At 38.8% G+C, this 12,921-nt stretch overlaps 1 protein-coding gene across 1 annotated transcript in view; it reads left to right on the top strand.

The window, feature by feature from the left end:
* CDH2 (cadherin 2) overlaps positions 1-12,921 on the top strand; it is a 399,869-nt gene that overhangs the window by 373,828 nt on the left and 13,120 nt on the right. Inside the window, exon 15 of the mRNA XM_082259211.1 lies at positions 4,220-4,384. Within this exon, the coding sequence (XP_082115337.1) occupies positions 4,220-4,384 (165 nt within the window). The remainder of the gene's footprint in view (positions 1-4,219; positions 4,385-12,921) is intronic.

The raw sequence follows: 12,921 nt of genomic DNA, 5'->3' as shown, positions 1-12,921 counted from the left end.
TTAAAGTCCATATAAAATATGCAAATGCTGTGGGAAAAATAAATTATAACAAATATATATATATATATACAGTCAGGTCCATAAATATTGGGACATCGACACAATTCTAATCTTTTTGGCTCTATACACCACCACAATGGATTTGAAATGAAACAAACAAGATGTGCTTTAACTGCAGACTTCCAGCTTTAATTTGATGGTATTTACATCCAAATCAGGGGAACGGTGTAGGAATTACAACAGTTTGTATATGTGCCTCCCACTTTTTAAGGGACCAAAAGTAATGGGACAATTGGCTGCTCAGTTGTTCCATGGCCAGGTGTGTGTTATTCCTTCATTTTCCCATTTACAAGGAGCAGATAAAAGGTCTGGAGCTCATTTCAAGTGTGCTATTTTCATTTAGAATCTGTTGCTGTCAACTCTCAATATGAGATCCAAAGAGCTGTCACTATCAGTGAAGCAAGCCATCATTAGGCTGAAAAAACAAAACAAACCCATCAGAGAGATAGCAAAAACATTAGGTGTGGCCAAATCAACTGTTCGGAACATCCTTAAAAAGAAAGAATGCACCGGTGAGCTCAGCAACACCAAAAGACCCGGAAGACCACGGATATTAACTGTGGTGGATGACTGAAGAATTCTTTCCCTGGTTAAGAAAACACCCTTCACAACAGTTGGCCAGATCAACACTCTCCAGGAGGTAGGTGTATGTGTGTCAAAGTCAACAATCAAGAGAAGACTTCACCAGTGAATACAGAGGGTTCACCACAAGATGTAAACCATTGGTGAGCCTCAAAAACAGGAAGGCCAGATTAGAGTTTGCCAAACAACATCTAAAAAAGTCTTCACAGAGAAGAGTATGGAAAAGGAAAGAAACTGCTCATGATCCAAAGCATATCACCTTATCAGTGAAGCATGATGGTGGTAGTGTCATGGCGTGGGCATGTATGGCTGCCAATGGAACTGGTTCTCTTGCATTTATTGATGATGTGACTGCTGACAAAAGCAGCAGGATGAATTCTGATGTGTTTCGGGCAATATTATCTGCTCATATTCAGCCAAATGCTTCAGAACTCATTGGACGGCGCTTCACAGTTTAGATGGACAATGACCCAAAGCATACTGTGAAAGCAACCAAAGAGTTTTTTAAGGGAAAGAAGTGAAATTTTATGCAATGGGCAAGTCAATCACCTGACCTGAATCCGATTGAGCATGCATTTCACTTGCTGAAGACAAAACTGAAGGGAAAATGCCCCAAGAACAAGCAGGAACTGAAGACAGTTGCAGTAGAGGCCTGGCAGAGCATCACCAGGGATGAAACCCAGCATCTGGTGATGTCTATGCATTCCAGACTTCAGGCTGTAATTGACTGCAAAGGATTTGTAACCAAGTATTAAAAAGTGAAAGTTTGATTTATGATTGTTAATCTGTCCCATTACTTTTGGTCCCTTAAAAAGTGGGAGGCACATATACAACCCATTGTAATTCCTACACTGTTCACCTGATTTGGATGTTAATACCCTCAAATTAAAGCTGAAAGTCTGCAGTTAAAGCACATCTGACTGTGTATATATATATATATATATAGATATATATATATATATATATATATATATATATATATATATATCTATATATATATATATATATATGGTGCAAAAAGGTGCTCAGATATTCTAAACTTCCCTCTTTATTTTCTGTGAAGTAATAATATCAATGTGCACCACCGAAGAAAGAGTGCTCCCAAAAGGAATGACCACAAGCGATTAAATGAGCTTCTTACCAGCTGCTCTGATCCCACAAGAAGACCATCAGATGTCTTGCTGCATAGCAGCCATATATACCAGGATCTTGCATCCAAAGCTTCCACGATGTCCTGAGCAAAGATATATCCCACAGAGGAAGTTAAAGTACAGAGGAAAATCCACATAGTATATTTTTTTTACCAACATTTTAATAAAACGATAAACTCACATTTACATCTTTGAAGGAATTACATAGCATTGGTTACAAACAACCAGCAGGTCCAACCAGTCAGGGCAACTTGGGGAATAACATCACGTGTGAGGCCCTTCCCAATGTGCGCATCTCTCCGTAACCAGTGTCATCTGGGGATATGAGCCTCATGGAGCCTCGATGGAGTCTATCTTGGCTTAGAAAATCATGGTATATATGGCTGCTGTGCAGCAAAGCGTCTGATGGTCTTCTTGTGGGATCAAAGCAGCTGGTAAGGAACTCATTTAATCGCTTGTGGTGATTCCTTTTGGGAGCACTCTTTCTTCAGTGGTGCACATTATCACCATTCCTTCAAGGCATAGAAATTGGGACTATTGAAATTTAGAAAATCTGAGCACCCTTTTGCACCTTAAATATTAAATATTCAGTATATTTGTTATAAGATTTTATTTTTATTTTTGCAGTGTTTGTACATTTTTATGGACTTTAATTGCACAGATATGTCAATTTAGGATGAGTTCATCATATGTTTGATGCACTTTTATTGTGTCTCTTATGTGTTTTATTAACATACCTAGCACAGGGATAGCACACTGTTTATTGTTTGGTTGGAGCTTGTTACACATCCTGCTTGGATTGGTGATTTAGATGCTGCTGTCTTTTCGATCTAATTGAATTTTTATTGTTTTTGTTTTACTTCATTTTTTGTAACTAAGGTTTATAGTTTATTTTTTGCAAGCGCACAAATATTATCTTTGGTTTTGTAAGTTTGCATAGTAACTGATCAGCTTCTGACTTTGGGTTGTTCAATTAAAGGGATTGTAAAGGCAGAAGGTTTTTTTTTTTTACATTAATGCATTTTTATGCATTAAGATAAAAAAATCTGTGTGCAGCAGCCCCCTTCACCCCCCCTAATACTTACCTGAGCCCATCTTTATCTGGTGATGTTGCAAGAGTGTCTAAGCTGCCTGGGACTCCCCTCCTCATTGGCTGAGACAGTAGCGCGGTGCGATTGGCTACTGCTGTTGTCTTTCAAAATCATTCAGCCAATCAGGAGAGAGAGGGGGTGGGGCACGGCTCTGTGTCTGAATGGACACAGGGAGCTGTGACTCGGCTCGGGTGCCCCCATAGCAAGCTGCTTGCTTTGAGGGAACTCAACGGGAGGGAGGGGCCAGGAGGGCCAAAGAGGGGACTGAGAAGAGGAGGATCCAGGCTGCTCTGTGCAAAACCAACTGCATAGGGGAGGTAAGTATAACATATTTGTTATTTTAAAAATCGGTGGGATTTGACATGCCATTTGACAGGTCAAGTCGGAGTCTATTGTTGGCAATAGGAGCGTCCCAATCGGTGTGATGCCGACTTTGCGACGCCGCACTGATTTCCAAAAGTAGTTCCTTCATTACTTTTGCCAACTTTAAGGACAATTTCAATAGACATCTATGCAAAAACTCGCACAGGTGTCTTTCATGCCCCCCCCCCCCCCCCAAATTGGGCCCGAAATATGGCTTTGAAATCATGTGAGTTTAGATGAACTCGCACGATTTCAAAGCCGTGCTTAGTGTGAATGAGGGTTGAAACCTAGAAGCTGATTGGTTACTATGCACGGCAGCACCAGATTCTGTGTGCACCAGTTTTAGTAAGTCTCCTCCAGTGTCTCTGTTGAAAGCAACTGTTACAACCAGTTACTGCACAAATAAACAGCTTTGTGTTGTTACACAAAAGCACCTTTTAGATATGGGCAATATGTCTTGCAATTTTCATACAAATAGGATGAGGTAACATTTAAATCAAAACCAATTTTAATTAAAGTAAAGCTGATGACAGCTTAAGCATGCTCTAGTTCACTGTAGATGCCCACTTTCAAGTTTAAAAGTAAATGCTATAGCTTATAAGAAAACTATGAATACGGCTTTTCATTTAACACATACTAAATTAGTTAACTTTCTTTCTCTTGAGGTGTTGATTGCTGCAGAAACTTCCAAGGTGTTTTATCGCCTAAAATGACACCCTTCGTGAACACTGCATTTCAGTAATTCCATTATACCAAATTTGTGAGTTGTTCATAACAAAATCGCAGAACATCCACTAAAAGCCTGATTATAGCATATTGTAAAATTTCCATAAAAGCCTGATATAATTGTGTATAATTGCTTCATTAGAAAAGTATTTATGTTTTCTGTAATTCAAGCAGAGCATGGGCATTGGTATTTTGTTTTGTTATTTCACACTTGTCATATTAATACAACCCTTTTTTATTTTGAAGGATTATGATTTAAGCCAGCTGCAACAGCCTGACACATTAGAACCAGACGCAATAAAACCTGTGGGAATACGGCGCATGGATGAAAGACCCATTCACGCAGAGCCTCAGTACCCGGTTCGGTCTGCTGCTCCACATCCTGGTGATATTGGAGACTTCATTAATGAGGTGAGTTCAGCTTTGAGTTCCTCCTACTAAATTTTACATGTTTTGACAGAATCTGATATATTTGAATTTAATGAACACTTTTTAGCCAGTCTACAGCAAATCTAGGCCTGTATAAATAAACTACAAGTAGTATTCACATACAGTATATATTTAAAAAGATTCTGTCACTTGAAAAAATAAAACTTTAACTAGGTATAAAAAGCATACATAAAAAAAATGCCTGCACATAACTACAGCAACATACATCTATTGCTGTGTACCTGACTGCAGAGTTATTTTGAGCCAGCAAAGTTCTGACACAATCTTGCTGTGGCAGAACTTGCACCCTTGATCCCTTCTTCTCCTTTGCATTCCTATTGGCCAGTGAGGCAGCCCATCATAGTGATAGGCCACATCTTTGCCCATTCAGAATGGCCTAACGCCACCATATGTCAGAACTTTCTACCTGTTTGTACCTTTATTTATTTATTTTGTTTAATATATAATTATTAAAAAAGAAAAAGTGATCATACACAAATAAAACACATAAGATGCACAATCAACATGATAATAAGCGTGTGCATTACTGAGTACCAAACATAGTTAATAGTATTAAAACATGAGTTTCAAGTCACAAAATGCAGTCCTAGTAGGTAATCTACTGATGAGTGATGAAAGGTTTTTTTTTTTTTAAGTGACAAAGTTGGAATTTAATTAATAACCCACGTAAGCATTTTAAATTGAGCTAAACCAGTCTGCATGCAGTAACATGAAAATTAGGAACATAGGGGTCGATTTACTGAAACTGGAGAGTGCAAAATCGGGTGCAGCTCTGCAAAGAAACCAATCAGCTTCCAGTTTTGTTTTTTTTTTGTCAAAGCTTAATTGAACAAGCTAAAGTTAGAATCTGATTGACTACCATGCACAGTTTAACCAGATTTTGCACTCTTCAGTTTTAGTAAATCAACCACATACACATCAGAAAGTTCAGCAACATTTTGCAAAAAGGGAACTGTAGCAAACAATGCATAAACTAATAGAGAGCAAGATTACTCATATAATAGAATGAGAAACATAACAATAACACACATGTAGACAAACTGGAGCAAATAAAAAAAACAATACCAAATGCAAAATCAAACTATATACTACTATATATAAAAGGTATTAGCAAGGCAGCACAAGAAACAGAGAACAACTAGCAGGACAAAATACAGAGCTAAGAACTATCAGGAATGGGAAGGTTTGGGCATGAGCCACTTAGACCTCAATACTAAATAGCCAAGTCAACAGACCTAATGCTAAGGAAATTGAATGCTAAAGAGTGGGTAATATGAAGCCTTTAACATGATTCTAAACAACAATCATATCTCCAAAAATAATTTATACGCATTCACTACCTAATGGCATGTAACCATGTTTCATGAAAGTACTTCTTACTTTGTTTTTCTGTCTCTTTTAACATCCATCATGAGCAACTCTCCTTTTTTTTTCCCCTCACTTCCATTTGTTTGGAAAAGCAGTGCATGTTAGTTGCAGTCTTATGCACTGCTCTATGCACCCTGCAAATCCCATAGCCTAAAGTCCCTAGCCCATCTCTGGAGTATGTAAGAGAGGGTGGCTGTGTTTCTGCATGCATAAGAAATTGGATCACAGCAGCAAAAAAAAAAAAAAAAAAAAGAAGGACTTTGGAATATAGAAGTATACTGAGAGATTCAATAAAAGGTACTTTTCTAAGTTAAGAATACATACTTCAATAGATTTTGTTTTTTTTATCTAGAGTTTAGTGTCATTTTAACAGTCAATAGCAGGTGGGGACTAATGAGAGATATGTAAAAGCTGTGGGGAGTCACATGCTGGCTTCTAGAAACACATGCTGTTGGTCAGTGGGGCACAGCGCCACCAGCAGGTGAAAAATAAATATCTGGTTCATACCAAGTTCTTCTAAGCTGAAAAGGGAATCTTTATATATGAGGTGTCTCATTTTTGTAAAAGTATCTCACGACAGGGAATATTTTTTTTACTTTTCCCTATTACTTCTTAAATGACACCCCAAAAAAAAAAAAAAACAATGTGTTTTTATATGAATCTTTAACTTAAGCCCCGGAGGATTTGGCTGCTAAACGACCAGAGGCTATTTTGCGATTCGGCACTGCGTGACTTTAACGGACAATTGCGCGGTCGTGCGACGCTGTACCTAAACGAATTTGGCGTCCTTTTTTTCCCACAAACAGAGCTTTCTTTTGGCGGTATTTGATCACCTGTGCGATTTTTTGATCACGCGCTATAAACAAAAAAAGAGCGTCAATTTTGCAAAAATAGCAATATTTTTCCCTTTTTTTTATATGAAATTCCCCCCAAAAAAAATGTAAAAATCAAAATTTTTTAATATTTTCGGCCAATTTGTTTTATGCTACCTATGTTTGGTAAAAAAAATCGCAAAAAGCGTATTTTGATTGGTTTGCGCAAAAGTTATTGCGTTTACTAACAAAGGGAAAGATTTTTGTCATTTTTGTTGTTTTTTTTTTTAACGCGTAATGGCGGCGATCTGCGATTTTTTTTGCGGTACTGCGACATTGCGGCGGACAGATCGGACCCTTGACTGACATTTTTGACACTTTTGGGGTTACCAGTGACATTTCTACAGTAATCAGTGCTATACATATGCACTGTTACTGTAAAAATACACTGGTAGTGAAGGGGTTAACTTTATTTGAGAGGGAGGGGCTGTGTGTGTCCCTAGGGGCGTGATTCTAACTGTGATTGGCTGTGGCTTCAACTGTATGCAGAGTGATCAATGGATCTACATAGTAGATCCATGTGATCATCTCTCATACAGAGAGGAGAATGACAGGCAGCTTGTTTACACAAGCTGCCTGACTTTCTCCCTCTCCCCCGCCAATCGCAGAGTGGCCGGCGGCGATCGGGTCCGCCGGTCACACGCGCGGGGGGGTCCGTGACCACGCGGGAGCGGGAGCGCGCCTCCGGCGGCGCGCGCTCGCTCCCTAAACCCTCACAGGCGAGCGACGTAGACCTACGTCACTTTGCCTGTGAGGGGCTGACCGCCGCCGTAGATAGTCGTGCGGCGGTCGGCAAGTGGTTAAATAAATTAAAGCTCTGTTGCAAAAAAAAAAAAAAAGCAAATAAAAAGACTAAAAATGCAAAATGATATGAGTGGAAGTAGAGTATATGTAGTAGTCATGAAGGAATTTCTTTTAGTAATATTTGACAAGAAGTCATCCTAACATATGCATTTGAAACATGAATAAAATGGTCTGGACAGGAAGGGGCATAAAGCTGCCATTTTTGAAGTGCTGAAATCTTTACATTAAGGTCTTGAGCTGTTGTTAGTTCTGTGCTATCACAAATTTTAATCCTACCTTAGCTGTTGTGCAAATATCAAACTCATTTATAATATGTAAAAATTTTAAAGACAGTTCTAATCCCCACTGGACCTATAAACAAATATGAAAAAATTGACAACAATAATTTAAAAAATGATACTTGTAAACATAAAATTTATAATAACATAATATATCAAATATACTGATGATCACTGATGTGTACAGTCAGAACCATAATGTCAAAAATTAATGTAGTCCATATTAATCAGGGAAATGTACATTAACATAAGTGTGTATATCAAGGTATATTTACCAGAGATTTGTCTGTACATCTTATTAGTTTACTGTAAGTGGTTGAAGGAGTTTACCACCAACTGGGTACTCATGGGAAAAACACAACGTGTTGGGAGGTAGGGGAGCTAGGACTGTTTGAATTTTATATATTTACCCTCATATTAATAGACTTTGTACCAATCGCTTACATTATTGGACTTTACACATAATTAGTTTGCACTTTAGGAATTTTGCCTTTTGGTTCTGATTATGCTTTTTAACATATTTGCTAAAGAATGTGTTATTATTGGTTTGATATTTACTAGGGTCATTTTTTTTATTCGTTGCTGTGCTATCCTAAGTCTGAAGTTTGACTTTGGGGTTTGCACAGCTTGCAACAGGGTTGATTTACTAAAGGCAAAAAGGCTGTTGCACTTTACAAGATAATTTTCCCCAGAGCTTAGTATATACGGCAAAGCTCTGCTAAATTCCATCATCCAATCATGTGCAAGCAAAAATTATAGTTTTTTTTATCTTCTTTGCATTTGATTGATCATTCTTTTCAAAGTGATATTTCACCACATACACCAGCTATGTCCAAACTATGGCCTTTCAGCTGTTCAGGAACTACAATTCCCATCATGCCTAGTTTTGTTTGTGAATGTCAGAGATTTAAAATACCTCATGGGAATTGTAGTTCCTGAACAGCTGGAGGGTCATAGTTTGGACACCCCTGACATACACTATGTTTTCCATACACCGTGTAACTTCCCTTGCAAAGTGAACAGTCTATTTGCCTTTAGTAGATCAATCCCAATATCTATTATGCTGTCATAGGTTATGGCATCCTGGTGATGTTTGATTTAAAGTGGGCTTAATGTGGAAAAACAAATGGATAAAAAAAAATGTATCTTTATCATATAATCCCTGATTAGAAACCCTAGAGCATATCCACATACGTGACAATGCCTGGGCATACACTATTCTTCTATCCTCCCAGGAATCTATCAAGAGTTTGAACATTTTGAAGCAGTAGTGTGCATGAGGCTATATAGTTCAACACAAGTAAGAATAGTGAAAAGTTTGCAGGATGTAAACCTAAATTAGGTGTGGCCAACTTTTTTACACCAGAGTATAACAAAAATGAGTAGATAGTGCAAAGTTTATTTTAAAATAATGTAACTAGACTAAATTTCCAGAATGCAAGTAATGTTAAGAGTTCTATTTAAGATTTTTCCTTTATCCTTTTGTTTCTCTCATTCTATCTCTGTTTGCTTATATTCATTTTCTCTGGGTTTGACATTTGACTTTCATCTAGGTCCTGACTAATAATCTGTGTGAACTTACTGACCTAGGCTTGTCTAACTTCATCTCTAGCTTATCCTTTAGATTCTTTGTTGTTTGTTAACCTCTCAGTTCTGATGTTTCTGTGCCCTGAATATTGCTGCAACACCTACCTGACCTCCCTTTACCATCCAGCTCAACCTCAACTAATATACTGTCAGGCAATTTCAAATCACATCTGTCACAGTTCACCAGCTTGGCAAGTTTTTATAGCATAGTTGAAGATAGTTCAAGACCTGATCAAAATCCCCATTCAGAGCAGGCGGCTTTGTTGCAAGTCTGTTTGAACATAGGACTGCCTATTTTTACACACTTGCAATTCTTCATTATTTTATTTTTATTTTTTTTTCATATTTTCACCCAAGATTATATTATCATATTTATATGATAGAAAAATTAGTGCCAACGATATCAGTACAGTACTACAATACAAATAAATAAAAGGTTTTGGCTATTACCAGGTGTTCTTTTTTCAAAGGAGAATGTTTAGTTCATTGCTTATGTGGAGCTTGTTCAAAATTCTTGGTATAGGTTTCACATTTGTTTCAAAAGAATAAGCTCAGTAGTAAAAAATAACGTTCTTTAGCAAGGAAAATACATTCCACATTGACAATTATGCTACCAAAATTAGTGTGTGCTGTAAATTGCCTCCAGCATTGCTCCTGTTTCTTCTTTCTGCAGGCTGCTATTTTGCTGAGGCCCAGAGCCCCTGAACAGCAGTAAATAATAAAGCAGAACTAAATCCATTGATTTAACAGTTTAAAAAGCAGTTACATCCCTGGAATGCCATTATTGCTAACTGTCACATTTGCTGAGTCCTCAACCAAACTGTCAAACCAGCAAATGGCTGGTATCATAACTGATCACATGTGCAGGACCATGGCAGTTGCAGATCAAACAGAAGCAGCTTCCTTGGCTGTAAAGAATAGGCGGTTTAACCTTTTTGCTGCCAGAGCCTTGTTTGCATTTTTTGCACACATGTTTAAAAAAATCAATTTAGCCCTGAAGATGAGGTAAAACCCCCAAAGGTTATATATTTTCTGAAAACAGACACCCTAGAGTATCAAATAGTGGTAGTTCCTATTTGTTATGTCACACAATATTACCTCAGAGGTCTAAAAGATGCAAAATGCAATAAATTACCCTCATTCTTGGTAAAACATAAAAGAAGAGGTACCCTATATTTTCTATAGGCCATGCTTCAAAAGCCCCCTATAGGTATCAGTTTAGAGTCACGAAAGAGGTCTTGTGCTAGAATTATTTCTCTCACTCCGGCGTGCGCGGCATATGTAACATGTGTATCACAATCGTTTTCATGTGTAGGCACCCCCAACGCAAATGTGTTTACGTCTGCACGTGGGTATATGTGGAGATTAGGGGCCTTTAGAATTTTTTTGGGGGATTTTGTGTGTATGGGTGTAACTTAACTTTTTTGCAAAAAAACATTTTTTTTACTCAACTTTTTTTTTTATCGCACAGGGGGAAAAAATGTTTCTTTATTGATCTTTAAAAGACCCTGCATTCCTCCTTTGGACTCAACTTAATGTTTGGCAATGAGATCGCCAAACATTAACTTCCCTGCTGACCTAGCCGGGGACACCTAGATGCTGACCCGGAAGTGACGTCACAGGTGTCGCTTTCCGGGTCACAGCAAGAAGGGGAGGAGAGCAGATGTGTGTTTGCTCTTCTCCTTCCACCGCAGCTTCCATCACCCGCCTGGTCAGTCCAGGGCCCGCAGATGGGCAAGCTGAGCCCGGTAAGCATGGCGGGGCGCACGCACAGGGGGGCACTGATACCTGGGGTGTATGAGAACAGTTTGGCGCAGCGCTGCTGCCCGGATGCTTTCACGAGTCTGCCTGTAAGTTTCACACACAATCCTGGTGGCTGCAGCCACCAGCTTGTGTGTAACACCCCCCGCTGTCAGGTCCGTACGACGTAAGGACCTGGCAGCGAAAGGGTTAATTCTGCTTCAAGGCAGCAGATCAACCTCTACAAATTCAGCAGTGCCTAAAAGTGCCTAAAAATGGAGAGAAACTGAGCATGTGCAGAGCAGGGGGAGAAAGTGTATTACTTGATTTTAAACAGTATAGACCTTTGGTTTTTAAAGCTTTACATAGCAATACCTGCGAAAGGGGCCATCCTGAAGTAATCTAGCAAGGCGTAATTTTTGAATAAAGTTCCACTTTATATTTTTAATTGTTTATGGGTCATTTTTTTTTACTTTATCAATATACAAAACCAAAACTGCCAAACAGATATAAATGTCTCCAGCCCAGTTAACTGCTCAGGCTTTTCAGGTGTTCTAGCAAATGGCTGCCAGATATTTGCTAGGCTGCCAGTTAGGATATGACATGATACCTGTATGAAACTTCCTCTTAAAGCAGCAATAAACCCCAAACCAAAATGCAATGTATTCTAGCTTACCAATAGAGATAAGCTCAGGCGTGTTTGAGTTGCTACGTGCCCAATCCCACCACTAATCACAGGCAGTGAGACATTTCCCGATCTGTGCAGCTGCGGATCGGAAATGTCTCAGTGCCTGTGATTAGCGGAGTGCAGTGTCGGCTTCCTGGCAGGATCAGGCACGTACAAACTCAAACATGCCCCAGCTCATCCCTGCTTACCAATCATTAGATGTGGTGGCTGCTTTTTCCCTTTGTTTTCACCTGGGGATCTAGCCAGTAACACATCTCCTGTATTAGACTCCCCACTCTGGATAAAAGAGCAAGAGAGACATCTTTGGACAGCAACATTGTCAGTCTGGGGGAGGGGAGTGTTAGATGTAGTAGTAGATTTATATACATTAACCAATTGAAGCTGAACTCTATCTAACACTTTTTAAGCAGTTGCAGCAACAGTTGTTTTCTTTTAGGATAAATATTTTACATAAACAAATAGAAGATGACCATTGTAAGCACCCCTGTCAGTGGTAAATGGTTTGTCCCAGCCCTCCTACTTATGGTTGTCAACTAAAGGAGGCCTCAAATGTGGCCCCTGACATCACCAAAGGACTACAGTTAATGTTTAATATATGTATTGTCAGAAACTTCAGACCTAATAGAGGAAATAAGGGTCAGAGTGTGTGGGCATGCTACATTTTTGGCTGGGGACATACTGCAGAAGACAATATGAAACTGGGAACATGTTACATGAGGCTAATGAGATCAATGTTATTACCCTGACTAATGTTTTCACTAGAAACTGCTACGGTCCAGTGGCTGTGCAACATATATCAAAGGACAGCAGGTTGGGCCCCAGGGCTGTAACTGTTACATCTGCAGAACAGCTTGTTCTGTTGAAAAACAACAGACTTACTGGATAGATCACCAGGAAAAAAATAAGAAAAATAAGAAAGAAAGCCTAAGGCTCCAATACACTGGGCTTACAAAAAAACTACAGTTCTCCTCTATAGAGCCTTTTTTTGTACAGAGTTTAGAGGAGTTTAGGAGAGTTTTGCATTTTTCCTGCCAGAAAACTCCAATCAGAAACGCAAAGCATAAGGTTTTTTTCCCTGCCTCGTTGAGCTTAAAATATGCTTGTAATCGTCCTAATGTTACATGGTTACATAGTAGGTGAGGTTGAATAAAGACAATAGTC

Source organism: Pelophylax lessonae (genome assembly GCF_965119305.1).
Source record: "Pelophylax lessonae genome assembly, chromosome: 5".
In the NCBI taxonomy this organism is placed as follows: Eukaryota; Metazoa; Chordata; class Amphibia; order Anura; family Ranidae; genus Pelophylax; species Pelophylax lessonae.
Note: the sequence above shows the minus strand (reverse complement) of the source record. Positions and strands in the feature narration are given on the sequence as shown.